The sequence below is a fragment of the Lemur catta genome, chromosome 7 (genome assembly GCF_020740605.2).
Source record: "Lemur catta isolate mLemCat1 chromosome 7, mLemCat1.pri, whole genome shotgun sequence".
Taxonomy (NCBI): Eukaryota; Metazoa; Chordata; class Mammalia; order Primates; family Lemuridae; genus Lemur; species Lemur catta.
This window is the reverse complement of record NC_059134.1, coordinates 95575924-95595026: the sequence shown is the minus strand read 5'-3', so window position 1 is coordinate 95595026 and position 19103 is coordinate 95575924. Positions and strand designations below refer to the sequence as shown.

The following is a 19103-nucleotide window of genomic DNA, read 5'->3' as shown; positions in this document are numbered from 1 at the left end:
GTAAAACAAAAAATGGAAAATAACCAGTGTTGCTGAGGATGTGGAGAAACTGGAACATTCATTCACTGCAGATGATGAGACTGTGAAATGGTGCAGCTGTTCTGGAAAACAGTCTGGCAATTCCTCAAAAAGTTGAATATATAGTTGCATATGACCCTGTTTCCACTCCTAGATATATAGTGAAGAAAAATCAAAACATATATCCACCCAAAAACTTGCACATGAATTTTCATAGCAGGATTATTTCTAGTATCCAAAAGATGGAAACAACCTGAATATCCATAAACTAACACATGCATAAATATAATGTGTTATATCCATGCAATTAAGTATTATTCATCATTAAAAACTGATGAGGTAGGACCCAGACATAAAAGGCCTCATTTTCTATGATTCCATTTATATGAAATGACCAAAATAGGCAAATTCATAGAGACAGCAAGTAGATTAGTGGTTGCCAGGGGATGGAGGATTTGCAGAAAATGGGGAGTGCCCACTCACAGCTATGAGCTTTCTTTTTAGGATGATGCACATATTCTGGAATTAGATATTGATAATGATAGCACAATATTATAAACATACTATAAACCACTGAATCATATACTTTAAAATGATGATTTTAAGGCTACTATAAAATATCTCTAGTTCTTTGAGAGTAAATTGTGTCAGAGTTTTGATAACCTGAATTTTCATTTTCTGTCTGTAAGCTCCCCAGGGCATCCAGAAGAATCCACACTTTCAGAAACCTTTGTATTACAGCATGTGAATCAATTATTTGGCTTAAGTAATCTGAGATTACATCCTCAATAGTATTTATAATTTTAAAGTTATTTTATTAAACATCAGAGTAAATAGATACTGAACTGTCAACTACAGGGTTACCATACATTCAGGTATTGATTTGATATTGAACTACCACACCAGTCATCTCAAAGAAAAATAAGTAATATTTCTACCATTATATTTTATGACATAATAATTTCATATTGATTAACTTCCTGACCGTGTCTTTTACATCTTTGTTCCGGAGGCTATAGATCAGGGGGTTAAGCATGGGAATGACCACAGTATAAAAGACAGAGGCCACCTTGACCATGAGCCATGAGCTTTTGGAGTTAGGAATGCAGTAGAGAAACAGGATGGTTCCATGGAAGATGGTGATGGCGGTCATGTGGGAGGCACAGGTGGAGAAGGCTCTATGGCGCCCCCCAGGTGAAGGCATCTTCATGACAGTGATAAAAATAAAAACATAAGAAGTTAGAACAATCATCAGGCTGCTTATTTCATTGAATGTAGCAGAGACTAAAATGATCTTCTGGCTAATGTAGGGGTCAGAGCAGGACACAGCAACAATGGCAGCATGCTCACAGACAAAGTTATTTATGATGTTAGTTCCACAAAATGATAAGGTGGACAAAAAATATGTGTATGTTAAGGAACACATTATACTCCAAAAATATGATGCAGCAACCAACAAGGAACAAAGCTTCTGGGACATGACAACTGTGTAGAGCAGAGGGTTGCAAACTGCCACAAATCGGTCATAGGCCATCACTGCCAACATGAAGGTTTCTGCCACCACGAAGATGCAGGCAAAGAAGAACTGCATGATGCATCCTGTGAAGGAGATGGTCCTGTCCTCCACAACCAAGTTCTCCAGCAGTTTGGGTGTCACTGTGGTGGAATAACAGAAATCCACAAACGACAAGTGGCTGAGGAAAAAGTACATGGGGGTGTGGAGTCTGGGGTTGACCCTGATGATCACAATCATGCCCAGGTTCCCCAGCACAGTGACTGTGTAGATGGCCAGGAACACCAGGAACAGGAGCACCTGGAGGTCCACATATTCTGAGAAGCCCAAGAGGATAAAGGTGACTCCAACAGTGTGATTATTTTGGATCCTATGGAAAAAATAGAAATGATCCAGAGAAGTATGAACCCATTTTTGAAATAGGAAAGAGAAAGGAAGATATATTTAGAGACTCAATGGATCTCAATTAATAGTGTTGTTGAAAACATGAGGTCTCAACTGTTGCATTATTTCAAAAGTTAGTGCTCTCAGTTTTGTTCATTTGCTTGTTTGTTTTGAGATAGGGTCTCCTTCTGTCACCCCGGCTGGAGTGCAGTGGCATAATCATAGCTCACTGTAAATGCAAACACCTGGCATCAAGCCATTCTTCCACCCCAGCCTCACAAGTAGCTAGGACCATATAGACATGCCCCTAATATTTTTTAATTTTTTTGTGGGGATGGGGGTCTCAATATATTGTTCAGGTTGGTCTTGAACTGCTGTCCTCAAGCAACCCTCCAGTCTGCACCTCCCAAACCACTGGAATTACCAAAGTGAGGCACCATAGATGCAAAAATTCTCAATAAAAGTCTAGCCAAGTGAATCTAACAGCACATGAAAAATATAATTCATCATGATCAAGTGGGTTTGATCCCAGGGATACAAGGAAATTTCAACATAGGCAAGTCAAGAAATGTGATTCACCACATAAACAGAATCAAAAACAAAAATTATAGTATCACTCCAATAGATTCAGAAAATGCATTTGATACAATCCAGCATCCCCTCATGATGAAAACACTCAACAAATTAGGCACAGAAGGAAGATACCTCAAATTAATAAAAGCCATATGTAAGAAACCCACAGCCAACATCACACTGAGTAGGGAAAAGTTGAAAGCATTCCCCCTAAGAATGAAACAAGACCAGGATGTTCATTTGTGCCACTTCTATTCAACAAAATACTGGAAGTCCTAGCAAGAGCAATCAAGCAAGGGAAAGAAATAAAGGGGATCCAAATTGAAAAAGAAGTAGTCAAATTATATTTGCTGATGATATAATCTTATACCCAGGAAACCCTAACAATTCCTCCAAAAGAATCTTAGATTTAATAAATGAATCCAGTAAGGTCTCACACTACAAAATCAACATGCAAAAATCAGTAGCACTGCTGTACACTAATAACGACTAAAGTGAGAATCAAATGGAAAAGTCAATCCCATTTACAATATAAGTAAAAAAATTAAAATACCTAGGAATATAATGAAATAAGGAAGTGAAAGATATCTCCAAGGAGAATTACAAAACACTGATGAGAGATACCATAGATGACACAAACAAATGGAAAAATATCCCATGCTCAAGGATTAGAAAAATCAATATGTGAAAATAACCATACTGCCCAAAACAATCTACAGATTCAATGCAATCTTATTAATATAACAATGTCATTTTTCACAGAATTGGAGATAAACAAACCTAAAGTTCATGTAGAACCAAAGAAAGAGCCTGAATAGCCAAAGAAATCCTAAGAAAAAAGAGCAAACCTGGAGGCTTCACATTACCTGACTTCATATTATACCACAAGGCTATAGTAACAAAAACAGCATGGTACTGGTATAAAAGTACACGAGTAGATCAGCAGAACAGAATAGAGACCCCAGAAATAAAAACAAATACTACAAGCAGCTTATCTTTGACAAAGCAAACAAAAACATACCCTGGGGACAAGGCTCCTTATTCAATAATGGTGCTCAGGAAATCAGATAGCCACATGCAGAAGAGTGAACCTGGATTCCTATTTTTCACCATGTAGAAAACTTAACTACAGGTGGATTAAATACTTAAATGTAAGACCTGGACCATAAAACTTCTAGAAAAAAACTTTGTAAAAACTCTTCTGGACATTGGCCTAAGCAAAGTATTTATGACTAAGACCCCAAAGCAAATGAGACTTAAATGAAAATAAATAAATGGGACATAACTAAACTAAAATGATTCTTCACAACATAACAAATAATCAATAGAATACACAAACAACCTACAGAATGAGAAAAAATATTCACAAACTATACCTCTGACAAACAAGTAATAGGTAGAATCTATAAGGAATTCAAATAGATCAGCAAGAAAAAAACAGGTAATCCCATTAAAAAGTGGGCAAACAACACGACCAGACATCTTTAAGAGAAGATATACAAATGACCAATAAGTATATAAAAAATGTTAAAAAAAAATACCACTAATCATCAGGAAAATTCAAATTAAAACCACAATCAGATACCACCTTACCCCAATCAGAATGGCTACTATTAAAAAATCAAAACCAAGATGTTGGTGCAGATGCAGTGAAAAGGGAACACTTATATACTGTTGGTGGGAATGGAAAATAGTACAACTTCTATGGATAATAACATGGAGAGTCCTCAAAGAACTAAAAGTAGACCTACCATTTGATCCAGGAATCTCATCACTAGGTAATCTACCCAAAGGAAAGTAAGTCATTTTGTCAAAAAGACCCCTGCAGTCACATGTTTATCACAGCACAATTCACAATGTCAAATGTATGGAATCAACCTACATGCCTATCAATTGATGAATAGATAAAAAAATGTGGCATTTGTACACCATGGAATACTATTCAGCTATAACAGAAAAAAAAATGAAATAATGTCTTTTCAGCAACTTGAATGGAACTGGAGTTCATTATACTAAATGAAGTAACTCAGGAACAGAAAAGCAAATACTTCATGTACCTACTTATAAATGAGAATGATACTAATGGAATAATGCCCATACAGAGGATATAACAGATTCAGAATCAGGGAGGGTGGGAGCAGGGAAGAAAAATTACCTATTGGATACAATGTACGCTATTTAGGTGATGGTACACTAAAAGCCCAAACTTCACCACTGTACCATCCATATAAGCAAAAGCCACTTGTACTCCCAAATCTATTGAAATTTTTAAAAAATTAAAAAGTTACTGTTTTTAACAATTACACAGTGAATAAGAATTTTTTATGAAAAGAAAAATAAAAACAAAATTAAGACAGGAAGAACAAAAAAAGAAAACAGAGTATTCCCTGATATATTTCAAATAATGAGACTCACTATCATCATAGACAGCCGGCTACATGAAAAGGACCATTCCAACTCTCTGCATAAACCTGGGTATAGTGAAAATATTTCTGTTGGAGGAAATATATGTCCTATGTTCCTATAGTTTCATTCCTGCCTTACCTCTTTAGCTATGAGACAACTAACTTAAAACTCATAACAAATTATAAGATATTAATATACCTGTAAAGGGGTAAATTTAACATTTATTTGTTGTTTTATTTTTCTTAAAGTGCCCTTCTTACTCCATCATACTCTCAGCATATGCTAGAGCTTTGCTGTACTATTAGAATATGATGAACTTTTTCACTCACTTTGAACTAATTTTAAACATTTTTAATGTTATTCTTAAGGAAATATTACATTATTTATTAGAAGGTGATCACAATAAAATATTGCTGTGTCTGCAGTGATAAAATACTTGAACCAATATTAAACAAAAAACTCTTCATTTTCTGATGTGGCAAATATATTTGTGACAAGCAGTAACAAATATGAAAGTACTGTATAATACAAATAAATTTTAGGTGGTAGCAAAAACCCATTCTCCCATTTTAAGTCAAGTTTAAAGCTTTGCCAAGGACAAATGTCAGGATAGAGACTCATCTCAAATAGGACGCCATAATATTCTTTGAATATTCCTTGATGCCACTATGCATTTTCTCCACAGTAAAGTGAGATAATATATTAATAAGATAACATACATCATTAGAATGGAAATAGAGACTTTGCTAATGAAGTAAATGATTATAAGACATGGAATGAAGGATAGTTGATATTCAGTTTTATATTCATTAGAATTATGTGTGATTTCAGAAAACTTATATGGTTGTCTAAATTAGGCACAAGCAGGACAGGTATCAAAACATACGCATATTTGAGAATTCAATGTATAAAATCATTCTCTGAACCCACACAATAGAAATACTGTAGGATTTCATTTGGAGATTTATTCTAAGACATATATCAATATTTTTCTCATTCTCCTATATGTATTCCCATCACATAATAACTTTCTCTGGTTCATACAGGCTTGTGCCTGTAGGAAATATATCATCCAAAAAGACCAATTTCTCAACAATTCCTATACAACCATCATTTATAACATCTTAGCACTACAAAACTCGATTATGGCTGTATTTCTGAGTGATAATACTATCAATTTATGATATTCTTTGCAACACTGTGAGGATAACTTTCCATAATCACTTTAACCTCACAGCCAATTATTTCAACTATTCCAATATACCTTATTTAGCTTGGATTTTCCAAAACTGCCCAGATCTAGATGTTCAATTCATTTCTTAAGATATTCATTATCTAGTCATGGTTGATTTATCAAGCTATTACATAGCACATGTTGATTTACATAAAATTTAATTTTCCATCTTATTCTCACACTTCCAATGCTTAATTTACCATCTACTATTATAAATATTACTCATTGTTTCTTCTCCTCTCTATATATGCAAACATTAATGTTTATAACTCACAATTACCATAAGCTACATCTTATCATTTACAGATTTGGTTTTTACTGTCACTCACCTCCTTAGAGATTATAGGAAATTTAAAGATAAGGCCCTTTTAAAATATTATTTTCTCTTTGCAGAAGTGCAGATTTCATTGCAGAATACATGGCAGATACCCAATGAGAAAACCAGGATTGATATTATTTGAAAGAAAGAAAAATTATGATATATGGCCATTGGCCCTCTCTTAGTCAAACCAAGTGGATTTGGGGAGACTTAGACCTACACATGTGTTTGTCTCTTGCAAAAATTACTAGAACTCAATACTTTCCTTCTAAAATGAAGTAAAGGAACAAAATAAACTCACCTAAATACAGAAGCACTTGAGTGATTCATTTACTGAAGAATTTTTTGCTAAGATTAATGAATTACAAGAATGTTCCTGCTTAGTACTCAATTAATAAAAACAGACCTGAAAACAGTAATAGGAAACAACAGTATATTTCATGAATGTTCCATATGTTACTTTTTTCCCAACGTATTATGAAAACTCAAAGATAGCAGAGATAAGGTCATACCTACAAACTAAGTCCTGGTACCAAACTGTCACAAATATATGTCCCCAGCACCTTGGGGACCTGGAAACTAGAGAATACTTACTTGTTGTCTTGGAGGCTAAAATGTGAGCAATTAGACGTAACACTGTCCCAAGTGGTATTTTAGTTGTATATTACTTTTCTAAAGCCCTGGGGCATTTGTATCATTAACATTACTCAATTAATCTTAATAGTAAATATATGTTGACTGTACATGAGTGTGAAATACAGAAATATGCAGGGAAAAATCACCTGTAAAACATAGTCCAGAGATAGCTATTATTAATCCTTGTTGACTTTATTTTCTCTCTCTTCTTATGAAGGTATATTTATTTTACTTTACATCTAAATATAGAGCTTCCTAAATAATGTTACATTGTTTATTTTTCCTTTAAGAATATTTTATAAACTACAATTTCTATTCACACTATTAGTTTTTTTTTAATAGAAAACAATTTGTATACCTACGTGATGAGTGTCATGTGCACTGTCTGGGGAATGGACACGCTGAAGTTCTGACTCGGGGGGTGGGGGGTGGGGGGCGGGGATGGGTGTATGCCTACATGATGTGTGCAATGTGCACTGTCAAGGGAATGGACACGCTTGAAGCTCAGACTCGGGGGGATGGGGGGGCATGGGCAATATATATAACCTGAACTTTTGTACCCCCATAATAAGCTGAAATGAAAAAAAAAAAATTTGTGTTGGTCTTTCAAATGTGGCCAAAAGATCTTCAAATGATTATATGTACTATTGTATCTGCAAAAATTGAAGTGTATGTCTCTAAAATAAACCAGTTTGTGGAAAAATGTCAGTTTATGGAAAGGAAAATATATTCATTAATTCTGATAACTCTATCCATCATTCCTTTAAAGATACACATAAAAAGGCCAGTATCTTAAACTAATAAAAGTTTATCTCCCACTAATTCAAGGTCCAAAATGCATTCCTAAATATTGGGCAGCTCTGTTCCACGTAGTAATACAGGGCCCCAGGTTCCTTTCAGCTTAAATTTCACCATATTCATGGTACAGCTGAGGTTATGGTTCTCCTTTGTAAGTGAAGAAGAGGCAATAAGACAGTGCACCTGTAAATATTTCATTACATAAAGCTGATTTCATTGAAGATGACCCCGTATTTATAGTTCACAGGGAAATCAAGGGCAAGAGATATTGGTCACAAGTCTCAGAAACAATAAAACTAAGGAACTGCATATAAAAAGCAATAGAAATCTATGTTCATCAGGATTATTGGCCTGTAGTTTTCTTTTCTTGTAGTATCTTTGTCTGGCATTGCTATCAACATAATGCTGCTCTCATGAAATGAGTCTCAAAGTGTTCTAACTTCTTTAGTTTTTGGAAGATTTTAAAAAGGATTGATCTTAAAGCTTCTTGAAATGTTTGGTAGAATTCATCAATGAAGCCATCCGGTTGTGGATTTTCTTTATTGATAGGATTTGATTACTTGCTTAATAACAAGTTTTAGGTATGTTCAGATTTTCTATTTCTTCATGATTCAGTCATGGTAGGTCTTATGTTTCTAAGAATTTGTTCATTTCTTGTAGGTTATCCAATTTGTTGGAATGTAATTGTTCTTATTAGTAACTTATGATACCTCTTAATTTCTGTGGCATCAGTTGCAATGTCTCCTCTTCCATTTCTGATTTTATTTGTGTATTTTCTCTTTTTTCTCTAATCCACTATGATTTGGCCAAATTTATTTGTCTTTTAAAAAAAAACCCTCTGAGTTTCATTGATTATTTGTTGTTTATATTATCTATCTCATTTCTTTCTACTCTAACATTTATCATTTAACTCTTTCTGTTAACTTTTATGCCTCCCATCTCAAAGACTCAATATATTTAAAATTTTCATACTACCCAAGAAATCTACAGATTCAATGCAATCACTATTAAAATTCCAAAGGTATTTTTTTACAAAATAGAAAAAAATGTATATGAACCTACAAAAGACCCAAATAGATAAAACAAACTTGAGAAAGAAGAAAAAGGATGCAGGCATCATTCTTCGTGATTTCAAAATATACTACAAAGGTAAAATAATTAAAACAGCATGGACTGGCATGCAAACAGACATATAGGCTACGGGAACTGAACAGAGAGCCCAGATATAACTCACACATATATAGCAAACTAATCTTCAACAAAGGTGTCAAGAATACACAAAGGGAAAAAGAATAGTATCTATAATAAATGTTGTTAGGAAAACTGTATATCTAAATGCAGAGAATGCAATTGCACCCTCATTTTACATCCTAAACAAAAATAAACACAAAATGGATTAAATAATTAAATATAGGAACCCAAACTCTAAAATTTCTAGAAGAATATATAAGGAGAAAGCTTTATGACTTTGGTTTTGGTAACTATTTTTTGGCTATGACACCAAAACCATAAGCAACAAAAGCAAAAATAGATAAACGGGAATATATCAAACTAAAAAGCTGCACAGCAAAGCGAATAATCAACAGACTAAAAAGGCAACCCATGAAATGGGAGAAAATATTTACAAACCATGCGTTTTATAAAGAGTTCATACCAAAATATATAAGGAACACGTACAACTCAATAGCAAAAAATCAATTATCCAATTAAAATAGGTAAAGGACTTGAATGGACATTTCTCCAAAAGGGACATACAAATGGCCAATATATGCATGAAAAGATGTTGGACATTACTAATCATCAGGGAATCGCAAATCAAAACTGCACTGAGATATTGCCTCACACCTGTTCGTGTGGCTACTATCAAAAAAGTAAAAATTTATAAGTGTTGTGAGGATGTGGAGCAATAGAAATCCTTCTACACTGTTGGTGGGACTGTAAAATATTGTAGCCACTATGGAAAACCCTATGGGGACACCTCAGAAAATTAAAAATAGAGGTACTATTTGACATAGCAATCCCACTTTTGGGTATGTATACAAAAGAACTGACATTAGGATGTTGAAGAGATATCTATGATAACATGTTCACCGCAGCATTATTCACAATAGCCGAAAACAGCCATCGGTGATTGGGCATTTAGATGGATTAGGAAAATGTGGTATATACATACAATGGAATAAGAAGGAAGCTTGCCATATGTGACAACAGGGATAAATCTAGAGGGCATTATACTAGATTAAATAAGTCAGTAACAGAGGGCAAATACTTAATGATTCTACTTATGCAAGGGATCTAAATTAGCCAAACTGATAGAAGCTGGTTGCCAGGGCCCAGGGGGAGGGGAAACTGGGTGTTGTGGTTCAAGGGATATACATTTTCAGTTATACAAGATGAAAAAGTTCTAGAGATCTGTTATACAACATAGTGTACAACATATTTAAAAGTAATGCCTTATGTACTTAAAAATTTTATTAAGAGCATAGTTCTCATATTAAGGGATCTTACCACAATATTATTTTTGCAATGTGGTAAGTAATTAATATTAGAATTTTATGTACTAATGTGTTTGATTTTGTATATTTTTAGCACTTTTACAAATATATTTGTGAAAGTAATTTGTCTGTAATTTTCTATTGTGGTAAAACTAGCCTCATAAAATGAATGGGAAAGTATTCCTTCTTATTCTGTTTTCTGAGTGAGTTTGCATAGTATTAGTATTATTCTCTAACCATGTCACACTGATGATAAGGCTGTTATATTTAGTAAGGCTTTACTGTAATTTCAGAGGTAGCAAAATAGAAACAAAATAGAAAAAATAACTAGAAAACCACCCGAAAATGTTGCCTCACTCAGATCCACAAATTTAGAGTTGTTTTCATGTATTAATACATCCTTTTGGGCTCTTTCCTTGTGCTTGGAATGTGGTTATTTTCACCAAGAATGCCCTTGGGCTTGAATGCCCTTTCCATCTAAGCAGAACAATCAGGAAACACAAGACATTGATGTGGGAACTCCACAATCCATTTCCTTACCTGCCCACACAAATTCCCTTTTTGTTTTCACTTTATGACCAATCGTTCTCTATGATGATGAACATTAGGGAAGCCAGTTACTCAAGGAAAAAATCATCTGCTATTCTTGGGATACTCATATAATAAGACAATTGTCCAACATCAGTAAATTTCCTGGTCTTATTTATTGATAAACATGATCTGAAAATTATCATTTACATAATGTAGCCTGCATATGATTTTTATAATATTCCTCCACTAAGAAGTGACTATTAATTCTGTACATTATTCCTTTACTATTGTAAATATCTTCACCAAATGTTTTGCCAAGTCCTTTGAAATAAATGTAAAGAAAAACACAACTATCACGACACAGACAAGAATTTAAATTAAGAAGAGAATATAACATGATCATTACTTAGCACAATCTGACATGAATTAGTTCATATTACCAAACATAAACTTACTTCCTCAGTTAAAACACCTACTTTCATATTAAAATTTCAACTTGGGAGTTCTTGAAGAATTTCTGCATTACATTTGTGTAATTGAATGTCCATTCCAAAGCAATTTCCAAAATAAAACAACAATGTATTCAAAAGCAGTCTGCAGCTATCCAGAGGGTTTTTTTTTTTATTTTTATTTTTAGTTTTTGTTTTGTTTTCCCTTGCAAGACAGAAAGCTAATTATACTTTCAAAGATTATAATATGCCTAATAGCTATCATCTATGCTTTAAAAAAAAAGATTAGGATTTTAAATCCAAGGACTTACAGAATTTGCCAAATATAGTTCATTTTATACTGTGTTCACATTCCCTAAATATATTTTTCTCTTTCCTTAAAATATTTTAAATAACTTACACATAGCCCATTAAAGTACTGGATTGGAACATCTAGTTAAGTGCATATGACCTCTGGTTGACAGACAATTAAAAGTTAAATAAATTATATAATACTAAAATTATATAACCCAATGTACTGAAAATATTAGTAGTGCTGCCAAATCAATTGACCAAATAATAATAATAATAATAATAATTGCCTAATGTTATGCATCACTGAAACTTCGTGGGTTTTTTTATGGATCAATAGATAACTTATAGACAAACCAAGATTGGTGTGAATGACAAATTCGGATTTAGAAACAGCTATTTCTGAAACATGTAGCTTTTATATTTTTTTAATACTTGTATACAATCACCAAATAAAATTTATATTAACCAATAAAATTTAACCAAACGATATTCTGCACTTTGTGGTGCAGAGATATGCCTTATCTATGCTTATAATGTACCAAAATTCCCTATGTGGAATGAAATAAATATGTCTTTAAAATGTAGTGCTTGAGTGTTGAACATCATTTACTTTACTATATTGCATTTGATGCATCCTCTCCCATGGTAAGTTATGAATTTTCAAAACAACTCTATAAGCCCATTCTCCAATGACTGAAAAAAAAAATGGAAGATTTACCTAAGGAGACAATTAGTAATGTGTAATAACTAAGAAATCTATCCATAACAAAATCTGAGTTTAAAGACTTAATTTTGATAGAGATTTAATTACTGTGCTACTTATTGTTTTTTAGCTATCTACTAAACCTTAAATTACACACATGCTTAATACTCAGTCAATTGGAGGTTACATGAAAGCAAAAGCACTACTTTGCTACTTGAAAATGGAGTTCGAATTGTTATAAATTCTAGAACTGTTGGAAAATTCTGCACAATGTTCTTGAAAATGAACAAGGAAATCTTCTGGACTTTACAATGTGTGACAAAATAATTTGTTATTGATTAACTTCCTGACTGTGTCTTTTACATCCTTGTTCCTGAGGCTATAGATCAGGGGATTAAGCATGGGAATGACCACAGTATAAAAGACAGAGGCCACCTTGACCATGAGCCATGAGCTTTTGGAGTTAGGAATGCAGTAGAGAAACAGGATGGTTCCATGGAAGATGGTGATGGCGGTCATGTGGGAGGCACAGGTGGAGAAGGCTCTATGGCGCCCCCCAGGTGAAGGCATCTTCATGACAGTGATAAAAATAAAAACATAAGAAGTTAGAACAATCATCAGGCTGCTTATTTCATTGAATGTAGCAGAGACTAAAATGATCTTCTGGCTAATATAGGGGTCAGAGCAGGACACAGCAACAATGGCAGCATGCTCACAGACAAAGTTATTTATGATATTATTTCCTCTGAAGGATAATTCCAGTAGAAAATAGGTGAGTGTCAGGGAACAAACTATACCCCATGCGTAGGGCCCAGCCACTAATGTTGCACAGAACTTTGGGGACATGACAACTGTGTAGAGCAGAGGGTTACAAACTGCCACAAATCGGTCATAGGCCATCACTGCCAACATGAAGGTTTCTGCCACCACGAAGATACAGGCAAAGAAGAACTGCATGATGCATCCTGTGAAGGAGATGGTCCTGTCCTCCACAACCAAGTTCTCCAGCAGTTTGGGTGTCACTGTGGTGGAATAACAGAAATCCACAAACGACAAGTGGCTGAGGAAAAAGTACATGGGGGTGTGGAGTTTGGGGTTGACCCTGATGATCACAATCATGCCCAGGTTCCCCAGCACAGTGACTGTGTAGATGGCCAGGAACACCAGGAATAGGGGCACCTGGAGGTCCACATACTCTGAGAAACCCAAGAGGATAAAGGTGACTCCAGAAGTCTGATTTTGTTGGTTCCTGGGACAAAATAGGAAAGTTGATTGAGAGAAGTGAGAAGAAAAACTTGGAGAAAGTGGATTAAAATGAGGAAATGTTGAGAGACTTAATGATTATTCGCAAAGAGTGCTATGGAAAACATTGAGTTTCAACCACTACATTATTTCAAAAGCTTGAATTCATTAATATCACAATTATAAATATGAAATTGTTATGCATGGAATAATAAAAGTCGAGAGTTCAGAGAGGAAAAAAATAAAGCAGTTGGCCCTGGTATATTTTAAACAATCAGACTTCATATCATCAGAGGCAACTGGCTTCATGAGTAGGGCCAGTCTAGCTTATTGTATGAATCAGAGTTCACTGAAAAATGCTTATCTTGAAAGAAGTAGTTATCATAAATTTCAATAATTTCTTCCCATCTTCACCTTTTAAGCTTGAGAACTTAGTACTCAAAATAGAAAATTAGAAAATTAATGACTCTCTGAAATGGTCATTACTCCTTTTTTATTATTGTTTCTGTAGCTATTTCTAAATTTCCCTTTCCAATGACCTTCCTACACTTAATTACACATTTCTCTCCATATATTTTAGATCTATCTTATAAAAGAATAATTGTACTTGATCATCTAGTTACCTACTTACTGAAAATTATAAAAATCTGTTGCCTCTTCTTGGTGTATTATAATGTCAGGTATTCAGAATGATTTGGAGTGAAAACAATAATATATCCAGACCATTTTTATTTTGCTGGAGATATTTCTATGACGTCATGCTCAGGTGATCAATTTAGTCTACATAGATCCTGCAAATATTAGATTCTGCTTTCTGAGAAATTGCTATGGTTTTCATTTGGTTATGGATTATTTTGCATTAAGTTGGTTTCCATAGACATACATTATCTTTGCATTGTCTTATTCTCTTAGTTTTATCATCTCTTCCAACAATTTTATCTTCACTTTAGTTATTCTTCATAGCCATGGTCATACTATTAAATATGTCGTTATCAGTAACTATAAACTCTGAAAAATATCAATTTCTTGAAACTTCTGTAAGAATATAATACTTTTTTATCATTTACCATTTTATCGTTATTGCTACACAGTAGAATACAATTAAAGAGTGCAAATGTTAAACACTAGGAAATAGTAGGTGTACAATAACACTTGAGTAAATGAAGGTATATGTGAGTGAATGAACTCTTGGCATATAATATACATGTATGGGGTAAAATTTTATAATGATAATAAGGAAGTTAGACTTGCATATTAAATTAAGACCACACTGTAAACTCATAACACACTGAGACACATCTTGAATTCTACAAAACAAGGAGCTGTAGTGAAACACCATGGGACCGTAAGCATCCTAAATTAGTATAAAATGAGGACAGTTGGGGGAAAAACGATGCATTGGATTATTTTTTTTAAATGTTCCAAGTGTCTTCAAAATAACTCAACTGCCCTATTGCATCATTGTGATCTAGAATCAGATCATGACTGCTTACTGAAAGCCAAAATATCACTAGGTATAAAGGAAATACAATTCCACATAGAATTCATTAAAAATCATAGGCTTTATCACAAGCTGAAATTAAAGGCTCTATAGTTTTCATTGAATTATGATGATTTTATCTTCCAAGGAGATATACAGCACTTATGTTTCCTGCATATATATAATAAAGATATCATTTATATACACATGTAATTTTTCTTTAATTGCTAATTTAGATTCATTTGATACCTGCAATTTGATCTTCTACTATATTTATTATTAATTTCTAAATGTGTTTTTTTGTTTAACACAAACTCATTGAGTGAAATTTCCGTAACTGAACACACTTTTTCACTTGTTCAAGCTCATTCTGAAATCTATGTTTGTTCCCTATGGTTACTCTAACAAAATCTGAGCAGCTCAGGATTAAAAGGGAAATCATCACCATCAATGAAAAATATATTTCATATGCATGTATAGATATAGATATATTCAGCTCATTCTTACCTATTCATCTTTTCCACTTGTGTAGCTTTTCAACCCACCTCTTATACTTTGTATTCATAGCAACAGACTTTGAACAAAATTTCACAATCTCCAATTTAGTCCCAAGAAGTGTCACCCACGTTTACCTGACTGAGAGCTCAAGGTGCTGTGCAATTTTTTTCCCTCCTTTCTAGCCATGTCCACTCTGGCTTTCTAATTCATATTTTCTATATACTCAGCACTGTAATAAGCATTTTAGAAACTGTGAAATTATCAAATATAGGCCCTGGCCTCAAATTTGTTTTATTTTGAGAATTAACTGAGCAATAATGCATGTAATTGCAAATAATACAATACGACAAATAATTTTTATTCCTTTTATTTATTTATTTTGAGACAGGATCGCGCTTTGTTACTCAGGCTAGAGTGCAGTGGCGGAAAATAGCTCACTGTAATCTCAAACTCCTGGACTCAGACCAAACTTCCTGCCTCAGGCTCCAAAGCTGTTAAGAATACAGGCATGTGCCACCACACCCAGCAACTTATTACTCACTAAAACTAAAGTTTATACTCATAAAACATGAGAAGGAAATTGTGATTAAAAATAATGAAAATATTTCCTGATAAATCAGGACAATTAATAATAATAAATATAGTAAAAGATAATGAATCAAATATTTCTAGTTAGAGGAACTAAATGGTTATCATGGCAGTCAGATTTACACATGGGTTTGCCTCCTGCAAAGAATATTGAAACACATTATTTTTCTTCTAAAATGAAATAAAGTAAGAATTAAAGCAACTCACCTAAGTGGAGAACAATTTGACTTATTCATTTACTGAAGCTTGTTTGCAAAAATGAATATAATCTAGGAAAGTTCTTGTTGAAAATTCAACTTTTTTAAAATATCAAACCTAAAGTGTCTTTCAATAAATGTTTTAGGAAAATGACTTTTTCCCCTAATGCTTTCAAAATAAACTCAGCAATAACAGAAAGAAGAAGAGACCAAAAAGCTGAATCCTGGTGTTAAACTGTGTCACACATATATGCCACCAAGTCCTTAGGGATGTTAACAGTAGAAAACATAATAGAAGTATTGCCTTGGAGACCACAAATCGAGCAATTAGACAAAACAATGGTCCATGTGATATTTTGGTTGCATGTAATTTCTTCTAAAGATTGGGTAATATTAATAATTTCATCACCAACTTTAATTCTATGATCTTCTTTTAAATATGTTGAACAAGAGTTAATTCATTTTGACTTTCAATGCTTATAAAATACAAAAGATGTACAAAAGAAAAAATCAGCTATTAGGAAACAATCAAGAGATAACTATTCATAATCTTTGTTCTAGTTCTGGTTTTCTCACTCCTATATGGGTATTTAAGTATCAGTGTATACACAGATACAAATCTTACACAAGTGTAGTTACACTGTTTGTTATACTTTTGTAATATAACATTGTATCGAGCTCTTCATATTTATATAATAAATAACTATTCAACTTCTACAAATAGCTGTTCAAATTTTCTTCAAGTAAATGTGATGTGCAATATTCTTTAATTTATTAAATCTGTTCTCTGCTTCTGGGCAAAGCTGCCAGGGAGGGGCTGAAATGGCCCCACTCAGCCAAAGATTCTTCATGCTCCTTTCCACCCTCCCCTATTCCACAGTTTCTCCCGGGCCTCTGCTGGCAGGCAGGACCACAAGCCAGAGGATCTCCCCTGACTGTGATGTGAGCACAGCCCTCCCATGGGAGGGTGGTTGCCCCTCGTGCATGCTGCAGCTAGGACCCACTCTGATCTGGCCCTAAAGGCATACACACCCCAGTAGACTAGTTCACAAATATCCCTTTTGTTCTCCTGGGGGTGTACAGGATCTGGGGATCTGGCCTACATCCCCGTTCTCTTGCCCTGGAAATCAATCCCTGACCTCACCATGAAGAAGAGTGCTGGTCTCAAATCACCCACTGGGTGCCCAAGCTGGATCAATATCTCTCCATCTTAGGATTTGTCCCACTCTGCTGGAGTCACCAGGAAAGCAGCATCTGGGAGGGCCGGCTGATAGGGAGCTCACAGCCCGAGGACCCCTCAGTCAGCTGCAGGGCCCCAAAAGGAAAGGTCCTATTCTTTGCAGATGCCTCTGGGTGGTGGCTAAATCGTCTCTCTTGGCAGCCATGGGTAGGAAAGGAGAAGGGGAGAAGGAAGCAATATGGCTCCTGCCCATCATCACAGGTGGGGTGGGAGGTGCCCCGAGAGATCTGGGAGCCTGGTGCCCTGTCTGCAAGAGGCTCATGGCTCACTGGCAGCAGTCATCTCTGGGCTGGTGTCGGCAGGTCTCTCCAGCAGCTCAGGAGCCCACCAGCAGTCTGAGATGCAAGGGAGGGGAAATTAAACCGCTCAACCTACCCTCGTCGCTGGTCTCCAAGCCTCTCATGGTTTGGACTCTGTTGATGCCTTTCTCCAATCAGTTCTGCTCCACAACTTCTTCCCACGGAGTCTCCTGTAGTTTCAGGCACCCTTCCTTCCGACCCTCATCTGATCTGTTTGTCTGCCTGATTGTTTTTTTCACTTTCATCTAAAATCTATCTTTCTTGCAGAGACACTCTGGCTGGCAGTTGCTTTTGTCCACCATCTAATTGTGGTATATGTATACCATGGAGTTCTACTCAGCCACAAAAAACAATGGTGATCTAGCACCTCTTGTATTATCCTAGCTAGAGCTGGAGCGCATTCTACTAAGTGAAGTATCACAAGAATGGAAAAACAAGCATCACATGTACTCACCACCAAATTGGTATTAACTGATAAACACTTAGGTACACATATAGTAATAACATTCATCGGGTGTTGGGCAGGTGGGAGGGGGCAGGAGGGGATATGTATATTCACACCTAATGGGTGCAGTACACACTGTCTGGAGAATGGACACTCTTGAAACTCTGACTCGGTTGGGGCAAAGGCAATATATGTAACCTAACCATTTGTACCCCCATAATATGCTGAAATTAAAAGAAATGAAAAATGAAATAGATTAATTTTCTATTAACTGCTTAATACCAACTTAATGATGGCTTAGTGAGCAGAGACATGAAGAAGATCTATTTTGGAGATAGAAAGAACATGACTACTGTAAGATTTTTGTGAGAGACTCTGGAATAATAAATAATGTTTTCTTCTTTCTTTAAGCAACTGAGTAAATGAAGACCCCATTCACTGCTACAGAGAAGACCAGTTGGAGAAATGTGTATTATAAAAATGGGTGATCCAAAAGTAGCTTTTATTAATCTTGATCATTATATCACTCAGTAATAGATGTAAGTATTCTTAGAAGAAAATTGGACTTTCTCTTGATATTCAGCATTATTTCAACACCTTTTATTGAACCAAAATATAATACATTGACATTCAAAAAATGTGTGATGCCTGTAAATGGTAGCCAATAATTTCAGCAGCAACTTCTTAAAGCAAGCAGATATTTTTCACAATATAGACCCTAAGATCCTCATTTTATCTGAAATAAAGTTTTAAAGGGGAAC

The 19103-nt window shown here is 34.7% G+C and overlaps 2 protein-coding genes across 2 annotated transcripts; both read right to left on the bottom strand.

Moving 5' to 3' along the window:
- Positions 1 to 742: 742 nt before the first annotated feature.
- LOC123641816 (olfactory receptor 5D13-like) lies at positions 743 to 7021 on the bottom strand. The gene is made up of 2 exons (XM_045556750.1): positions 6749 to 7021; positions 743 to 1901 (listed from the first exon to the last, which is right to left on the bottom strand). Exons 1-2 carry the CDS (start codon positions 6775 to 6777, stop codon positions 959 to 961), a joined length of 972 nt encoding a protein of 323 aa, XP_045412706.1. The 5' UTR covers positions 6778 to 7021; the 3' UTR covers positions 743 to 958.
- Positions 7022 to 12659: 5638 nt separating this feature from the next.
- On the bottom strand, positions 12660 to 14078 carry LOC123642115 (olfactory receptor 5D13-like). The gene is made up of 2 exons (XM_045557027.1): positions 14056 to 14078; positions 12660 to 13584 (listed from the first exon to the last, which is right to left on the bottom strand). The coding sequence occupies exons 1-2, from the start codon at positions 14076 to 14078 to the stop codon at positions 12660 to 12662; spliced, it is 948 nt and encodes a 315-aa protein (XP_045412983.1).
- Between the last annotated feature and the right edge of the window lie 5025 nt (positions 14079 to 19103).

What these genes read in the sequence shown, in the direction of transcription:
- LOC123642115 (XM_045557027.1), bottom strand. Translation starts at nt 14,078, where the DNA reads ATGACCATTTCAGAGAGTCATTA. An exon ending in ACCATTTCAGAGAGTCATTA is followed by an intron (nt 13,585 to 14,055) that starts ATTTTCTAATTT and finishes ACAAAATCAGAC; the next exon opens with TTCTGGAGTCACCTTTATCC.
- LOC123641816 (XM_045556750.1), bottom strand. Translation starts at nt 6,777, where the DNA reads ATGAATCACTCAAGTGCTTCTGTATTTAG. An exon ending in TCAAGTGCTTCTGTATTTAG is followed by an intron (nt 1,902 to 6,748) that starts GTGAGTTTATTT and finishes TTTTTTCCATAG; the next exon opens with GATCCAAAATAATCACACTG.